At 42.0% G+C, this 16,945-nt stretch overlaps 1 protein-coding gene and 1 long non-coding RNA gene across 15 annotated transcripts in view; one reads left to right on the top strand and one right to left on the bottom strand.

Moving 5' to 3' along the window:
* cacna1a (calcium voltage-gated channel subunit alpha1 A) overlaps nt 1–16,945 on the top strand; it is a 389,802-nt gene that overhangs the window by 108,262 nt on the left and 264,595 nt on the right. For all 14 annotated transcript variants that reach the window (XR_010003865.1, XM_062973920.1, XM_062973922.1 and 11 more), the window contains exon 3: nt 2,743–3,036. Coding sequence is in view for 13 of the 14 variants with exons in the window: in XM_062973920.1 (XP_062829990.1) it covers nt 2,743–3,036 (294 nt within the window). In the remaining variant the exon portion in view is untranslated. The remainder of the gene's footprint in view (nt 1–2,742; nt 3,037–16,945) is intronic.
* The window catches only part of LOC107983270 (uncharacterized), a 37,821-nt gene that overhangs the window by 8,093 nt on the left and 12,783 nt on the right, over nt 1–16,945 (bottom strand). Inside the window, exons 3-4 of the long non-coding RNA XR_010003870.1 lie at nt 13,591–13,740; nt 11,247–11,664 (exon numbers count right to left, since the gene is read on the bottom strand). This is a non-coding gene — a long non-coding RNA (uncharacterized LOC107983270). The remainder of the gene's footprint in view (nt 1–11,246; nt 11,665–13,590; nt 13,741–16,945) is intronic.

Here is a 16,945-nt window from a genome sequence, read left to right as displayed (position 1 = left end):
TGGAAACAGCCAATGTATGAAGTTGAAGGGATCTTTGTTACCTTTGTTACATGTTGCGAGACTGCAAATCTCATATCCTCACAACATTAACTGTAACAACCATGGTTACTGGGTGTTGCATTCTAACAATACCTGGTGGGCTGCAGATTTCCCAGTGCTATTAAAAAGTGTTATGCTGCTCAAAGCTGCACTAGGAGCTTATTTCTAGGCTTATTTCAGGGCAGGTAGGTATAAGATTGCAGTCTAAACCTTTCTTCACACCAGTTGTGCCTGAGTGTAAAGTTATTTGATTGCAGTGACCTCACTGCCAGATTTGTGGTGGCAAAGAAAAGGATTTCTTTATATTCAAAGGAAGCTGCATGAAGTGCTGGTTTGCCACATGGGGCCAGCGAACGTCAAGTTAATATCTGCTAAAATGAGCTCTGAGTCCAGAGCACTGGAATTAACTGACATTTTTATACTGGCATACAGAGCCCAGGCTAGTTTTAACCAGTGAAGTGTCAATTTGGCTGCTTGTGCAGATTTGTCAGTGTAATGGCCATCACAGCACGTGAACTTTGCTGTCCTTGGTTTCACACATAAATGCCTGGGTGTGCACACCTGCATGTTTAAGCTCCCATGTCTTTACCCTTGCACACCCTCATGCTTTCATGCTTTCATGCAAACAGTGACTTCTGCATACACATCTGCATTTGTCCTACATAAATATTCCATACCACTGTGCATCCAGTTCCTCTGAGCAGCATAACATCTCTTTCGTTGCACTGGAACTCTAGCATTCTCCTCTCCCTCCTCCCCAGCCTTGCTGGTTGCCAAATGCTACACAAATGCTGGTGTAAAACAGGAAAAGCCTATCCTGACCTGATTTTTATACCAAAAAAGGCATCTTGGGGGGCTATTTCATGTTCCTGCTTTTCAATAGACAGATCTGAGCTTCCTCCAGAGAGCTGACATCCATCTAATCTGCCAGGGTGTGGGCTGCTGAGAGATGTCATTTGTATGCAGGTTTTCCCTACACCATCTGTGTGTGTGTGTGTGTGTGTGTGTGTGTGTGTGTGTGTGTGTGTCCCCTCTGTCCCTGTAGAAACCCAACTGGGTTTGGTTGGGCTGTAGCCCCTGCTATTGGTTCTAGGCCATCATGTGCCAAGCCTGGCCAAAGCTTTGGGATGCTCTGTGCTTGCATTAAATCGATCCACTGCTGCACATTAGAGCTCAACCTGCCAGTGAATCAGACCTTTTCTTTCTTTTTTTTTCATTTCTCTCCCTGCCTGCCTGACTCCCTCCCTCCCTAACACCAGTCTTATTTTAGCTTACCCAGGAGGAGGAGGAGGTGGAGGAAGAGGAGGAGGAGGAGGAATACAGGGCAGGAAAAAATACTAGACATTGCAGCAACCAGGGAACCCTTATGAGTGGATGGTGGATGGCAACTACTTCTCTTGTCTCTTTAATTTTTGGATTTTACAGGATTTCTTTGCTGCATTTAACTCCAAGATGAGGCAAAACTGACACACAGGCATTTTCTCTCTCTTTCTCTCTCCCATTTTTCCCCTCTCTCTCCTGTTCTCTCTCTCTCATACAAACACACACACACACACATGCAATCACACCAGGGGGGAAAGACAGAAAGAGAGACCACCGGACAGCAAGAGGGGGGAGCATCCTACAGCTTCAGAAGCTTGACGCAAGCCCATATCCCTTTCTCCCTCCAGATCTTGGACAGTGCTGAAGACAGCAGGATGAAGCGCCAGTGAAAACAAACCTTGGGAGGGGGATTTTGTTTTGATTTTAGGGTGGTTTTGGTTTTGTATGTGTATCTGTGTGTATGTGTGCATCTGTCTGGGTTATTTTTCTCTCTCTTTTTAAAGTACATTTCTCATTGCTTTTTTCTCCTCATTGATGCAGTACTTTATTTCTTTATTTGTGAGATGGGGGAGCATGTACTAATTTCATGAATCTTACAGATTTTTTTAAAAAATATTTCCCCCCTTGGGAGTGCAAACATTTGTCAAGCTGCCCAGCACACAGCAAGCTTGCATTTCTCCCACCAAATTACATTGCAAATACCTAGACAGAGAGCCTCATTTTGATGGCGTCTTTTTCCTTTTCCTTTTTATTCCAATTTTCTTCCCTTCTGGCTTTGAGGAGAGAGGCAGGAGTAAGAAATTGGTGCATTCAATTTCTTTAGTTGCATTTTTTTTCCTCCCTTGTTGAGGAGGAGGTGCTGCTTTTGGTCCATTTAATTGTCATCCCCCCTCCTCTTCCCTCCAGTGGCAATGCATTTTTTATTTTTTTCTTAAAAAATGATATATTTTTAATGGATGGTGCATTGGATCTTTTTCTTTGTAATTAGTTTAAAGGGCAGTTTGATGCACTAATCTTTTTCCTCACTGTAACTGCAACCCACTGTTTGGGGGGGATCTTTTTTCTTTTTCTTCTTCTTCTTCTTCTTGTGGGGTGTGCCTCCCCCCTCACATTTGCCACCTTAGAGGGTGGGGGCTTTCTTCATCGTTTCCACCCTGCAAAGGGAGGTGAGAGTGACCATGCCCAGGATCTCTGCTGCTTTTTCCGGCCGTGCTCCAGCCTGAGTGCCCCCTCCCTCTGCTGCAAGCTCCCCTCGCAGCATCCTACAGCAGCCGATGGGATGTGATGAGCTCCTTCTTCTTCTTCCTCTTCTTCTTCCTCTTCTTCTTCTCTCCGGCAGCATCCTCAGCAGCATAACCCCCAGCCCTTTGCTCTTTGCAGGATGGCTCGGTTTGGAGATGAGGTGCCAGCCCGCTATGGGGCAGGAGGTCCAGGGGGAGCTGGCTCAGGAGCGGCTGGTGGCGGAGGTGGCCGGGGTGCTGGGGGCGTCCGGCAAGGTGGCCCCCCAGGGGCCCAAAGGATATACAAGCAGTCGATGGCCCAGCGAGCCCGCACCATGGCCCTCTACAACCCCATTCCTGTCCGGCAGAGCTGCCTGACTGTCAACCGCTCCCTCTTCCTCTTCAGTGAGGACAACGTGGTGAGGAAATACGCCAAAAAGATCACCGAATGGCCATATCCTTTTTGAGGAGAGTATGTGTGAGTGTTTGTGAATGTGTGTGTGTGGGGGGGGGGGGGGTACCAATACTTAGGCCACATCAGTAACAGCTTAAACTTGAGAAAGGGCAATGCCAAAGCCTGTGCCCTACTTTGGTTCCTGCATGCCTTGCCCAATCTGCTCTTCATGATGCCCCAGTCACCTGCATGTGAACCCCACCCTGAGCATTATAGCTGATTGTCTCTGTGCTGTTTATTGACTTGCCACATCTGTTTCATTCCTGCATGTGCTCCCCACCTAACCATCTTATCTGTGCCTGGACACCTTTTGCTTCCAACCAGGTTTACCAAACCATGAGTCAAACACATGGATGCAGCAACACCTGGCACTACCCAGCTCTATGATTACATCCCTGCTTTGAACCATGGAGCGTAATACCTCATTGAGGTGCCCCCCTCCCCCCTCCCTTACTACATGTGTTCCAGCTTGTCTTACCACACTTGAGTATGCTTATTGCTTCTCTCTACATCCATGCTTTCCCTATGCAGAGGTTAGCAGTGCCTCACTCACCCAAGTATTTTCTGCTCTGTATGTGCTTTTCTCTCCCCACCCCCAGTCTTCTGCTTTACCTGCTAAGGACCTGTCTCTCAAGCCAATTGTCTTTCATCAATGCAAAGGGTGGAGGGAGGTGCAGGGAAGAGGCAATGGCAGTACAGATAGCATCTGTTTTCATTTCCTGTAGCTCAGGGTTTTGGAGACTGTCTTTGTTAGCTGGGCTCTCATTTCCCCTTCTCCAGACACAGGGGCTTCATGTTCTTTCTGGAGATTCAGCAAGCAATTAGCTTCATTCCCAGAGGTGAAATATAGAGAAAGCTTCCCCCACACCACCCCAGCACCATTTCTAGCTAGTTGCACAGTGAGGCCTTATTAACCAGGATTTGCCAAGCATTGCTGGCTCAATGACCAACTTATCCTAGTATCTAGAAGGAGGCACATGAGGAAGTGAAAGCAACCTAATGGAGGCCCTGGGAGCTGAGTGTCACCTCTTAATGAAGAGAGAAATCAAGAGGAGGGGAAAGAAGAGGCTGATTTTGAAATATATCCCACAGTATAAGAATGTTTTATCCACCTCTCTAGCTTTCTCTGTCTCTCAAACACATTGAGTGATATCTGGCATAAGGAGATGGTGTCCCCCTACATGCCTAGGCCCTGTAATCCTAGATCAGATGAGTCTGAAAACTTGGGAGCCCTGATGTGTCCAGAAATCATAGACAGTATTTGCGAGCAGCATGATGGGAATAATAATGTGTATGTATGGATGTATGGAATGTGTGGGCTTAGTTGTCCTGCTGAGTTTTACATGTGTAGATGGGGGTTCTTCTCAGAGCTGTTGGTTTTAATCTGCTGGTAGAAAAACAAATCCAAGGTTCACCCTCTGTCTGCGTCCAGCAGTTCAACTTGGTATGTAACCCTTTTGCTTTCCATTATAATTATTTGTGTTTGTACCTTATGTCATAAAAGGAAATCACAAATGTCTGGATATGTTACATTTTGGGGTTATGTAGATTCTGAAATATTCCTCCTTTGTGATGAGAAAAGTTTAAATGTCTGCTGAGATTCAGAATAGGATTTGGAAACAAGATGTCTTCTCCTGCCTGGTGAAAGTAATTGCTGTTTTGAAATGTGCTGAAATCTTCATCCTCAAGTGCAGAGCTTTCAAAAATGTGGGGCTTGGACTGCAGTGGCACACTGTATTCTGGAATAGGAAAGTTAAGCATGTGTATGGGAAATCTTTCTAAAATGAATTGTGTTGTGCAATGCTAGTGTTGAAGAAAAATAGACTTCTGTGTTTGTGCAGTTGTTGACAATTTAAGGGAGGAAATTCACATTTTGTTTATAAGAGTGTGAAGCTAGACCAACTCACTTGAAAGCCATGGGTTAATACAAGTCATTCATATTCTACTACTGATTCCTTCCCTGTCATATGAAAGAGACTTGCAAATGCTTTTTGGAAAAATTGCAAATGGTAAAGCTTGCTATTCGCCTTTAGAAAGATGGATTACTGAGCATGTGCATTGCAGATCTTTGGTGCTAATAAAAGTCGGGAATGGAGAGAAAAAATGTTGAGTGGATGGGTGGAGACAAATGTGTTATATAGGGATGGTGAAAGCAGCCATACACTTCAGCTGCTTATAGATCATGAAAATTTGCTGAGGGACCAAGCCAATGTCAACGGACATTGTTTCTGTTGGATCTGCAATGGGGAGAATAATGGAATACAATGTGGTGATTGTTCGTGATGAGAGCCAGTTGGATCCTGTGGATACGTTTGTGATGCCAAAATGACAGTTCAGTCATAGACTTACTCTTGATTAAGCTATCATATTTTATACTCTGTTTTGCATATGAAAAATGGGAATAACCGCAAACAGTTTCATAGGATGAGATTATTGTGTGGATAAATTAGTCAAGAACTGTAATGCCATTTATACAATACAAATAGACAATAAACAGTGGCTGCAATCGTTGAGCCCTATGGGCATGGGGCAAGCCAGAACTCTGTAAGCACACACAGCTTTCTTGCCACACTACCATAGCCTTCAGTGTGGCTTTGTACCCAGTCTTTACATACCAGACTGTTATCCGATAATTAATGGAGTCACCATCTATGATTCTATGATCTATACATTTGATAGCTCAGCATTCCCAAAATCCTTTCTCTTTGTTGCTTCCCTGCCCCTTAAGAGTTCTGCCATTCTTTCCCAGAATTCTATCTTGCCCTCATATTGGGGCCATCATTATGGGCCCGAACTAGCCCCACTCAATATGTTTATAAGGAAAAAAGTGTGTGAAGGGGTCCCATTGAAGCATCACACTTGGCATTTGGAGCAGTCCAGTTCTGTCTCTTGGCCACCAATGCTGTACCCTTTCTCAAAATAGCCCTTCAGCATCACTAGCTGTTGACAGATTTTCAACAGAAGCTGGTGGTTGGGCTGTGCAGATGAATGGGTACATTGCTAAATGATTTCCATTAATTATTGGGCCAAAGTAAATGGGCTTCAAACTGGAACACAAAGCAAAAGGGGCTTTCCATTTCTCTTTCCAGAAACAGAGATCATCAGAGATATGTTTGGTCCCTCATTCAGAGCAGCAGCATTTCTGCCATTGCAGTGTTGCAGTGGGGGGAAACATGACCACTTGTATACTGCCTGGCACCTTCTGGTGCAAAGCAATATCCTGAATTCTCATCTTCCGGAAAGCAGATCCAAGATTGCAAGGTAGCACCCATCATATTTTGAGAGTCTGCTGTCCCACCTTTAATTCCTTTCTCCAGAATTAGGTCTTGGGTTTGGGAATAGAGAACTACTTGCAATATAGGACAGTGTATCATTTGACTTGCATGTTCCAAACCTCAGTTTTCAAAGGAATTCTCAAACTGGCATATTTAAAATAAAATATATGCACAATAAAAGCATTCTAAATATATTTAAATGTGATACAGCAAAGCCGCTTGAAACCCTACAAAAAACCCCTGCAGCAATCAATCATAAAATGCCCTTTTGAGAAAGATTTTCAAAAGCCATTCAAAGGGGGAAATGGGGGCTTAACACATCTCCCCAGGCCCTTCTTATGTTCTCTGATTATTGTCTCTGGAGTGGTTTATATGTGTGTGCATGGATGTGTGTGACTGGAGCGCGGGGGGGGGGGGGGGGGAGAGGAAGCAAGAAAGGTGGAGCACTAAGCATAGCCAATCTGTGCCCTCATCTAATCTTGAATAATAGAATCATAGAGTTGGAAGGGACCTCATGGGTCATTATGTCTAGTTCTCTGCTGAAGGCAGGATCTCCAGCTAAAGCATTCCTGACAGGTAACTGTCGGACTTCTTTTTGGAGATATCCACAGAAGGATGCCCACCACCTCTTTAGGCAATGGTTCCATTGCCAAACCATTTTTACTTTGAGGAAGTTCCTTCTAATAGTCAATTGAAATCTATTCTCATGTAACTTCATACCTGGTCTTACACTCTTGGGTGGCCAACAGCAAAACGGCTCCTTCCTGTCTGTGGCAGACCTTGAGGCATTTAAATAGTGGAAATGTGGCACTTGTTTGCTTCATCAAGCTTTTTCAACTTTTCTCCATTCATTTTGTTCTCCATACCACTTATCATCCTTGTTGCCATTCTCAGAATCTGCTCCAACTTGTCTTAAAATGAGGTGCCAAGGACTGAACTCCTAATTCCAGATGAGATCTGGCAAGTTCAGAATATAGTGGAACTATTATTTCCCTCAACTTGGAAACTATGGCCCCTTCTACACTGCCATTTAATCCAGATTATCAAAGCAGATAATCTAGATTATCTGCTTTGAACTGGACTAAATGAGTCTACCCTGCCATATAATCCAATTCAAAGCAGACAATCTGGATTTTATATGGCAGTTTAGAAGGGGGCTATGTTTGTTTTAATACAGGCTAAAATAATATTTGCCTTCTTTGCTGCAGGATCATACTGCACCAGATTCAATTTGGGATCACAATAACTCCAAAGTCCTCATTGTATGTAGTACTGCTGAGCCATGTATATCCTGCATCCTATGCCTGTGCATTTACCTCTATAGAATTTAATTTTATTAGCTTCTGTCCAATTTTTCTAGTTTATCTGTATGCTTTGGAATTCTGCTTTTTCCTCCCAATATGTTAACCACCCTTCTAATTTCAAGTAACAGGATTGAACATGATTTCGAAAAAGCAGGGTTACCTTTAATGCCGGCAAAATGCCTCAGTGATGGAGGAGTGTTGACAGGGAAGTAGGTGACCAGGTACATTAATGATGAATAAAGAAAGAACTAGAACTCACAATTTTGCCTTAAACTTCCACCAATGGCTTCAAGCTAATTCTATTGGCATGGTGTTGTTAAGCTTTATGTTTGAACCACCATGCTTTTAAGTTGTATGATTTAATGTAAGAATCTTTTCTTACAGGTCAGCATATAAATCAGGTGGACAGGCAGACAAACAGAAGGTTAGTAATGTTGGAGTGATGTGTTAAGAGCAGTGGTTCTCAACCTGTAGGTCCCCAGATGTTTTGGCCTTCAACTCCCAGAAATCCTAACAGTTGGTAAACTGGCTGGATTTTCTGGGAGTTGTAGGCCAAAAGCATCTGGGGACCCACGGTTGAAATCCACCGTGTTAGAGTTTGAGTAGTACCTGAAGGGCAATTATATTTGTGGTTAGGCAAGATTGATATTATGTGTTAACAGTTGACATTGTGTTTCGAATTGATACACATTTTATATGAGATATACCAGGGTGGGGAACCTTTGGCCCTTCAGATATTTTGGACTACAGCTCCCATAGTTGTTTCCCCTTGGCCATTCTGGGAGGGATTTGTTGTTAAAGCATTTAGGGGTATGAACGTTTTCCTGACCCTGATGTTCTATGATTTAGGGTTCTTTCAATTTACCCATGTTTAGAAAACACGCATGTGAATCCCCAAGAGTAAGTGAAACTAGCAGTTGGGCAGAAAAGAATATTTGTTTCCACCATGTGTCATAAACTTCCTGCTCATATCATTAGAAGCCAAAGCAAACTAGAGCAAACTTGAGGCTTCTGGTAGCTTCCCTCTTTCCAGCAAGCCAGAGGTTGCCACATTTCTAGGGACATGCTAGCTTGGATGGATCTTGCATCCCCTCAGCAATCATTTGTATGATCTTTCATTGTGCAGAAATGCATGCCCCAGTCACTTTGCAACATGAGTTAGGTGGCCTGGAGAAAAGCAACAATGGGCCAAAATAATTTAGAGCTCTGTCGAATTTTCTTTTGACCTCCTCTAAGGAAGGTGGAGGAGTTCTCTCCTGTGGTATTCATTGGCAGGTGGAGGGGGATGCTTTGGATGTTCTTGAGAGAGACGTGTGAATGGGGGAAGTGTGAATGACGCATGTTTCTCATCTCCTCTTTCCAGGAGATGGATTTTTTCTCCTATGGGAAGAGGCACATACTCTCCACACCATCCCTGAGATGTATGTGCGATAAATGCATAGATGCCCATCTCCCTATAAGGGATAAATGCACTCACCTACCCCCATGTACAAGATAAAGGAGGAGGATGTGTAAGCCATTCACATTTTCTCTTATGCTTCCCCTGTAGAGCCCAGTGTTTCATACATCCTTCCCAATCTTGGGCCCCTCTGGACATTTTGACAACAGGCCCCATCAGCCGCAGCCAGCATGTACAGTAGAGTCTCACTTATCCAAGCCTCGCTTATCCAAGGTTCTGGATTATCCAAACCATTTTTGTAGTCAATGTTTTCAATATATCCTGATATTTTGGTGCTAAATTTGTAAATACAGTAATTACAACATAGCATTACTGCATATTGAACTACTTTTCCTGTCAAATTTGTTGTATAACATGATGTTTTGGTATTTAATTTGTAAAAACATAACCTAATTTGATGTTTATTAGGCTTTTCCTTAATCCCTCTTTATAATCCAAGATATTCGCTTATCCAAGCTTCTGCCAGCCCATTTAGTTTGGATAAGTGAGACTCTACTGTATATGGTCGAGTATGGTGGAAGATGTAGTATAATCTATATAGATAGTGATCAAAAAAGAAAATGCAGCTTGACTTCAAGGGACGGGTTGAAAACAAAGCCAATTTTGGGCACAATGCACCAGGCTTAAGTCCAATTGAACTGAATGGGAGACCCTGGTTCATTCAACAAGGTGGACTGCGTCAAATGTCTTGTTTGGAAACATTGTACTAGTTCTTTATGCTGCCATTAGCACTTTATTCCCCCTCCAAGAATGCTGCTTATGTAACAGTTTTAGAATGAGGTTGTAAGTGTAGTGTTGAGCTGACATTAAATACACTGATGCAGTAAATAAAATACATACTGTACATATGGTCTGCAGTCAGCTTTTTAAAAAGAGAATCTGATGGCTACCTATTTCATTGGTGGATGTGCCTATTGTGTGAATTGTTTTGGTACTGGTGGATAAAAAACAATGTGTGTTAAAGGATGAGGTTACTAGATAGCATTTTAAAATATTGCTGTTCTTTCTGCATTGTGGGCCACTAGTTCATTCAGTGCAATAGAATTGTTTACCCAGTCAAATCCCACAAAACCAATGGAGTATCAGGCTTCAGCTCCTTGAGTGTATGAAGGTAAAGGAAAGGGCTGCTGATCACCTTAAACCAGGGGTCCTCAAACTTTTTAAGCCGAGGGCCAGTCCACAATCCTTCAGACTGTTGAGGGGCTGGATTTTCATTAAAAAAATACAAATAAATTCCAATGCACACTGCACATGTCTTATTTGTAGTGCAAAAACAACAACAACAACAACAACAATGAAAGAACAATACAATATTTAAAAATAAAAATAATTTTAACCAACATACATTTATCAGGATTTCAATGGGAAGTGTGGTCCTGCTTCTGGCCAATGAGATAGTCAAGTTAATTAGGGTTGTTGTTGTTGTGTGCCTTCAAGTCATTTCAGACTTTGGGCGAGCCTAAGTCTAAAATGTATTTATTTATTATTTATTTATTTACTGCATTTATTTACTACAGTTGTATCACACCCTTCTCACCCCAAAGGGGACTCAGAGTGGCTTACAAATTATATGTACATACAATATATTATATTATTAGCATAGCACAATATTAGCATTATATATTACTATCTTGAACTATACCACTATACTGTAATATTATTAGTAATATTATAAGAATGTAATATAGAATATATAATTAATATTATTATATGGTATTATTATTAGTGTGATATTGTATTACATTATAATGTTATTATCAATATTATATGTATATACAATATATTATATTATAAAACTGAGGGCGGGGGCCAGGTAAATGAGCTTGGAGGGCCGCATCCGGCCCCCGGGCCTTAGTTTGGGGACCCCTGCCTTAAACCTTCAGGCAGGGCCTCTGGTGCTCTGGCTGCAATGAGACTACTTTCTCGAACCTGGCCAGGTGGTCATGGGCCTTCTTTAGAAGCTCTCCTTAATGAAAGGCTGTTTCCTTCTCTGGAATCGGCTGGCTATGATTGATGTCACTGGTGTTAGTGGGTACCTAATTAATGGTTTCTGTTCATTTTTTCTAAATAGCATCGAACTCCACTGCTGCTTAATGTTTCATATTGATATTGCTACCTTTGCCTGTCTAATATGAGAAAGGTACTTTGAATCATTTATTCACAGACACCTACCTTTGCTTCTGGAGCCCCCTCTGTTGCAGATTTCTTGGTTAATTTCATCAGTCAGTTCTACCCGGCCTCCTCAGTCATATTCCATTATAGCTAAAGGAGGGAAAGAGAGGCTTTCCTTCCTGTTACAGCAGCAAGTGGAGGCCCAGGAGGACCTGGGCTCTGTCCTTTCCAGCTCTGCCGTAGACTCATTTCAGAAAGCTGGCCTGCCTCCCACCTTCATACAGGAAGGAATGACAGTCCTTCATATCTGCTTTGACTCATTTTGAAGTTTCCAGGCATGATCTGTCACTTGCTGTGAGTGTTGCAGGTTGTTCTTGGCTGAGTCCCCTTATACTACTGTAGTCTGCATAATTAAAAGTTTGACCAGAGATCAGAAATTGAGAGAGTGCACATTTGGCAGTTTTGGTCTTTTCAGCTGCTGCAGTGGAAAGAGAGAATAGAAATGCTGCAGGGTAGGATGAGATTTAGAAGACAGAACTCTTTAACTCAGCCCATGGTCTATTAGGCATCTATAGAACCTGCTTTTCCCACTTGAACCTGGCATTTCTTGCCTCCAGTTAGTAGCTAGGAGGTGTTGGTACAGCTCAGCAGGGTGGGTGGGTGTGGAGGGATTTCTGTAAGCAGTGGTGGGTGGACTGAGCTACTTGGCATCTCAGGCTACTCAAATGGATAGTTAATATCAGACACTGTAAAACTGTGTGGGTTTAATTCTAGAAGTAAAGGCATTTCTGCTGAAGGCTGCTATCAGATATTCAGGTGAGATCAGATTGGGGTGAAGTTCTGTTTCTCTGCAGTATTTCAGGCAATAAAACCATTTTCTCCCCAGAAAAGCATGACTAGTATACTGAATTTTAAAAAATTTACAGTCCTGTGAGAATTTTGGAGACATTCAGATGATAAGTGTTTTTTGTGTTCTCCTATCACTAGCCTCTACCTTTTCAGCAAGGAATAGCCAGGTTGGGGGGAGCAACTTGACAAGATGCTTTTCCTACAGTAACTTGCTTTTTCTCCTATGAAGTTGGGAGTTTGGCTCACCAGATGTTTTAAACAGTAATGCCCGCAGTCACTTCCCAGAAGCCCTGTCAGCTAGAGCTGGTGGGAGTCACAGACTGAAACATCTGGAAGACCAGAAATTCTCTTTCTATGTTTTCGAGCAGGCTGAAAAGCATAGATGTGCGGGATCCTTCTCTATGAATCTGTTATTTTTCTCAAGATGGCCTTCAGAGTGAAATTCCCCTATTGGGAGCCTCTTTTGTTGTTAGGAGAGAAGCATTGCAGACCAAACACAAAGTCAGTTCCTCATGGTAGCCCTCTATGGCCAGTTCCAGACAAGGAAAAAGTTTTTAAAACCCAGGTCGGGGTGGCCTTCTCTCCCCACACCGGCCAGAAAGCCCACGCTTTTGGCCACACTTTCAGCTCTGGGTGTCTAGATGTGCTCCCAGAGCCTTCTGGGAGAATACCCAGACACCCTAACCCCCTGCTCAAATCCCCTTTAAAAAAGAAAATAACTTAGCTGGCCACCATTACCCTGGTGCCGGAGTTGTCCTGGCACGTAGAAATGACGCTCCAGGAAAAGAACGGGATGAGCAGGAAAATCTCTCCTCGCCCCCCTTCTCCTGGCGAGGGAGGGGGTTGCATCCCTCTGGGTTTTCTGGGCTGATTCAACCTGGAAAACGTGAGAGGGCTGTGTAGACTGCCCCCTCAGAAATCCCAGGACTTCCGAGGGGGCAGTCCACATGGAGCCCATGCTAGATTAGACCTGGGTATTTCAGGAAGACTCAGGTCTAATCCAGTACTTATATTAATTTGGGATAAAGCAGAGTTTTTGCTCTTAGTTTGCTCTTACCGGAGGCATCGTTTGGTCGCCTCCAGTAAAAGCACACGAGCACGCATGTTTTGGGCCCGGTCTGGGTGGGCCCTTAGTGATGGAACATCTGACCATAGGGAGAGAGGTTCACATTCCCCCTTGAGTGTGAGAAGATGCACAGCCGGTGAAATGCAGTAGCTCACTCTATACTCGGAATTAAAGGGCTTTCTTCAATTATGTCTGAAGCCCCTCAGAATCCTGTAGGAGCTGAGTTCATAATATCCAAAACAATATACAGTCTCAAGAAAATAGAAACAGATGACGCAAATTGAGTGGGAGAGCAAAGTTAGAAGAGGATAAACATGTCATCTTTCCCCATCCCAGCACTTCATACATTATTATTGGCTCAGATATTCTCCCTACAATATCAATTACAGTGTTTAGTTGCTTTGGAAATATGGGCCTTCCCTGAAATATTATGTACCTTCTTGTACTTGAAATTGTTTACTGTAGATACAGGAATAGATACATGCTTACCTGTGTCTTTGTTGATAACAACTGGAAACATTTCTTCTTCTGGTGCTCTATTTAAATTACTCTTTAAAATCTTTATCATTTTGCTTCTGTCTTTCAAAGGTACCCCACATATAAGGGTGTATCCTCTGAACATCTTGGTTCTGTATGCCTCTGTGTGGATGATATGACCATAAAGTGTTGGATTTAGAGTCCAGTTACATCTTTTTGATCTCAGAACATTAACATGCAACCAACCATTCAATCTGTTGTGTAGCCAGTAGCCATTATAAAGATCAATTAAATGAAAGATTTTAATCAATAATTTCTATTACTTAATTTTATAGTCTGCCTTTCTCACATTTTCTATTAAGATTTCTGGCCGTTTATTTCATTGCTTTTAAAATCATGCTAAAAATGAATAATAGGTCCTTAGTGATTTTTGTCATGGTCTGGCACAATTCTAATACTGTTCAATGATATTCTTTTCTTGGGTTTTTGATAAACACAAACTGCTCTATAGCACTTCTTGTTGCATCTCTTCTACAAATGTTCTAGCTTGACTACTGATATATAAGACTACTCCATTTACTATTTCTGCACAAGAATGTTCATGAACAAGCCGCTCCTAGTCTGCTGTCGGAGTAAGGGGCTGTTTCTGGCCTCAGTATGAAATGGGGTCCCCACCTCTGACTTTGCTTAGAGGCCACCAATGGAACTATTGAATAGCGCAAGTGGATAGTGCTGGCCAAAAGAGTTCAAAAACTTGGATGCACTGACAACACATCTCTGAGCATTTTTACTCAGAAGTAAGTCTCGCTGATTAAAATTTACTCCAGATTCCCATCTGAGAATCCAGGAAGAGACAGAACCCATTACAGGCAATGATGAGCCAGTGTGATTGTCTAGGGCAGTGGTTCTCAATCTGGGGTCCCCAATTGTTTTTGGCCTTCAACTCCCAGAAATCCTAACAGCTGGTAAACTGTCTGGGATTTCTGGGAGTTGTAGGCCAAAAGCATCTGGGAACCCAAGGTTGAGAAACAATGGTCTAGGGCTCTGGAAGACCAGGGTTGGAAATTCTGCTTGGCCACAACAGAATTTCTGGCATGTCACACTCAGCCTCTGAGGAAGGCAATGGCAAGCCCCCTCTGAGTGACTGTTGCCAAGAAACACCTTGATAGGATTACCATAGGGTTGCCATAAGGTGGAAGTGATTTGAAGTCACACAACAACAACAATGGCAGCAGCAACAACAGGCAATGACAAAATATTCATTTGTGTTAATTTAATTGGATTGTAATTATAAAATACCACATTGTGTCTAAAAGATGGATTCCAGCCTCCCACCCCATATTTATTTTTTGCTCTCAAAGTATAATGTATAATGTGGCATTTGCGTCACATTTTATGAGCTCTTGTAATTGTGAAGTTTGCTATATACCTTTTTAAGTAAACAACTTTGTATTAAGTGTTTTGCTAAACCACTTTCTTTCTTTGGCTTAATCACAAAGTTTCCAGGACAGATCTTTGGGGTGACTATCTATAATGCTTCTTGCTATGCAAACTGACAGTTTCTCACTCACTGAAAAGATTGGTCATTCATTCTGAGCACTCTGTTTTCTTAAATATATTCATGGAAATCCTTTTAAAAATCTTTCTCTGCTTAGCAACTAGGAGGTCATTCTTGTCCAGATATGTGTGAGATCTGCCAAAATTTGCACTAGATGATTACTATTAAAATTGTGTAGGTGGTGCTTTAAAGTACTATGTTTCCCACATTATTTCTTAGTTTATTTCTAGTACTGAGGTCATGTTTCTTAGGTGTCATTGTTCAAAGTTACTTCTGGTTCTTTCTTTGTCTTTATGTTAGCTATTAGCGTTCTATTTTAGAGACTGATTTTAGCAGTATTTTGCATATTTTGATTGGTTCAGCATTATTGTATCAGAGCCTCCAACATTCTTGGATTATTGCCATATTGTCCTCCAGACAGCTTTCTATTTATCAATTTACATTTCCTCTGACCTTTTAATCTCTTCAGATTTATTGTGCTAACCTGTTCTCTACCTTCTAAAGGTGCATCTGCCTTGCAATTAAACATCTATTCATTTAATGCACTGGTTATTTATTCCATTTGATTTGATATGGCGATCATGAATCTGATAATTAGCATTTCAAATCTGAGTAGCATCTCATGTCTACATGCATATAAGCAGAACTTGGATAAGTTAGTTTGGAGATTAAAACACCAACTCCAGCCAGCAGTAACCAGGCCAGATGGGGGGCCATTCTGAATTGTATTATGCAAAGTGAGTTCTTCAAGATCTATACATAAATTATTCTGAAGGTAACAGGGCGTTGAAATGTCTGGCCATATTTTAAATTCCCATCCCTTTAAAAACGTTTCCATCTGCTTTCCATTGATAATTATGAAATCTTTCAGCCTTCTGAGTTGTTCAATGTTCTCTTCCTATGGATTAGAGATTATTGATAAAAAGAGAAGGAGAAGCAACCCTTACTTCCTGCCAAGATACACAGTTAAAATTATTTGTTGTATTTCTAAGGCATTTTCATAATGATACCTAACCAAACTAGACTTTTTGCTTGCAAGCTGTTCTTTTTGAGGGCCTCAGGAATGAGTAGATGGGATGATATTCTTCAGAGTGAACTTGCATGGTTTATGTTAGTTTTGGGTGAAAATTGTGAAATTGGCTCCAGTTTATTTAAAAGCTATGGATAGCACCATACCATCAGGTATCATTACATGTGCATTACATCTACCCTCCTGGCTGTTGGCAATTTGCATTGGCACAAGGTAGGTGCAAGATGGATGTGAGCTACATATTATCAAAGGTACTATAAAAATATATTCAGGAGTAAAATTATAACAGTTTCTACAACCATGTAAGTGGCACCATATTCTAACATAACATTTGCTGAGCCTCCCGTACAAACCTTTCACAGCCTTGAAGTCATTGACTTCAGCATTGTAGACATTAATGTATAAATAAAGTCTACTAATTTGGGTCAAAATTTCAACCAAAAAAACCTGGGTCAATTTATCTACAGGTCAGCATGAGTCCTGTACCTTAATTCTTATTCAAAAAGGAACCATCTCAAAGGATGGCAAGAAGAGAGAGCCTAGTCCATTCTGGGAGAACCTAAAAGAAACACTGATCATTTCTACTCTCTACACTTCTGGCTTTCTTGAATGCCTAGGTGGGAAAATGGTGGCAACAAGGATGACTGGCCCCTGAAACTATGATGGCAATATCCTCTTTCTGTTGAATAACCCTTGACTTCTCCATAGGTCACATCAAAATCCATAATTTGGCCCACAAAATGTACTCTCAACTTATACATGACATTGACTTAGACATG

The sequence above is a fragment of the Anolis carolinensis genome, chromosome 2 (genome assembly GCF_035594765.1).
Source record: "Anolis carolinensis isolate JA03-04 chromosome 2, rAnoCar3.1.pri, whole genome shotgun sequence".
Taxonomy (NCBI): domain Eukaryota; kingdom Metazoa; phylum Chordata; class Lepidosauria; order Squamata; family Dactyloidae; genus Anolis; species Anolis carolinensis.
The sequence above is the reverse complement of the archived record's forward strand: the minus strand, read 5'-3'. Positions and strand labels throughout refer to the sequence as shown.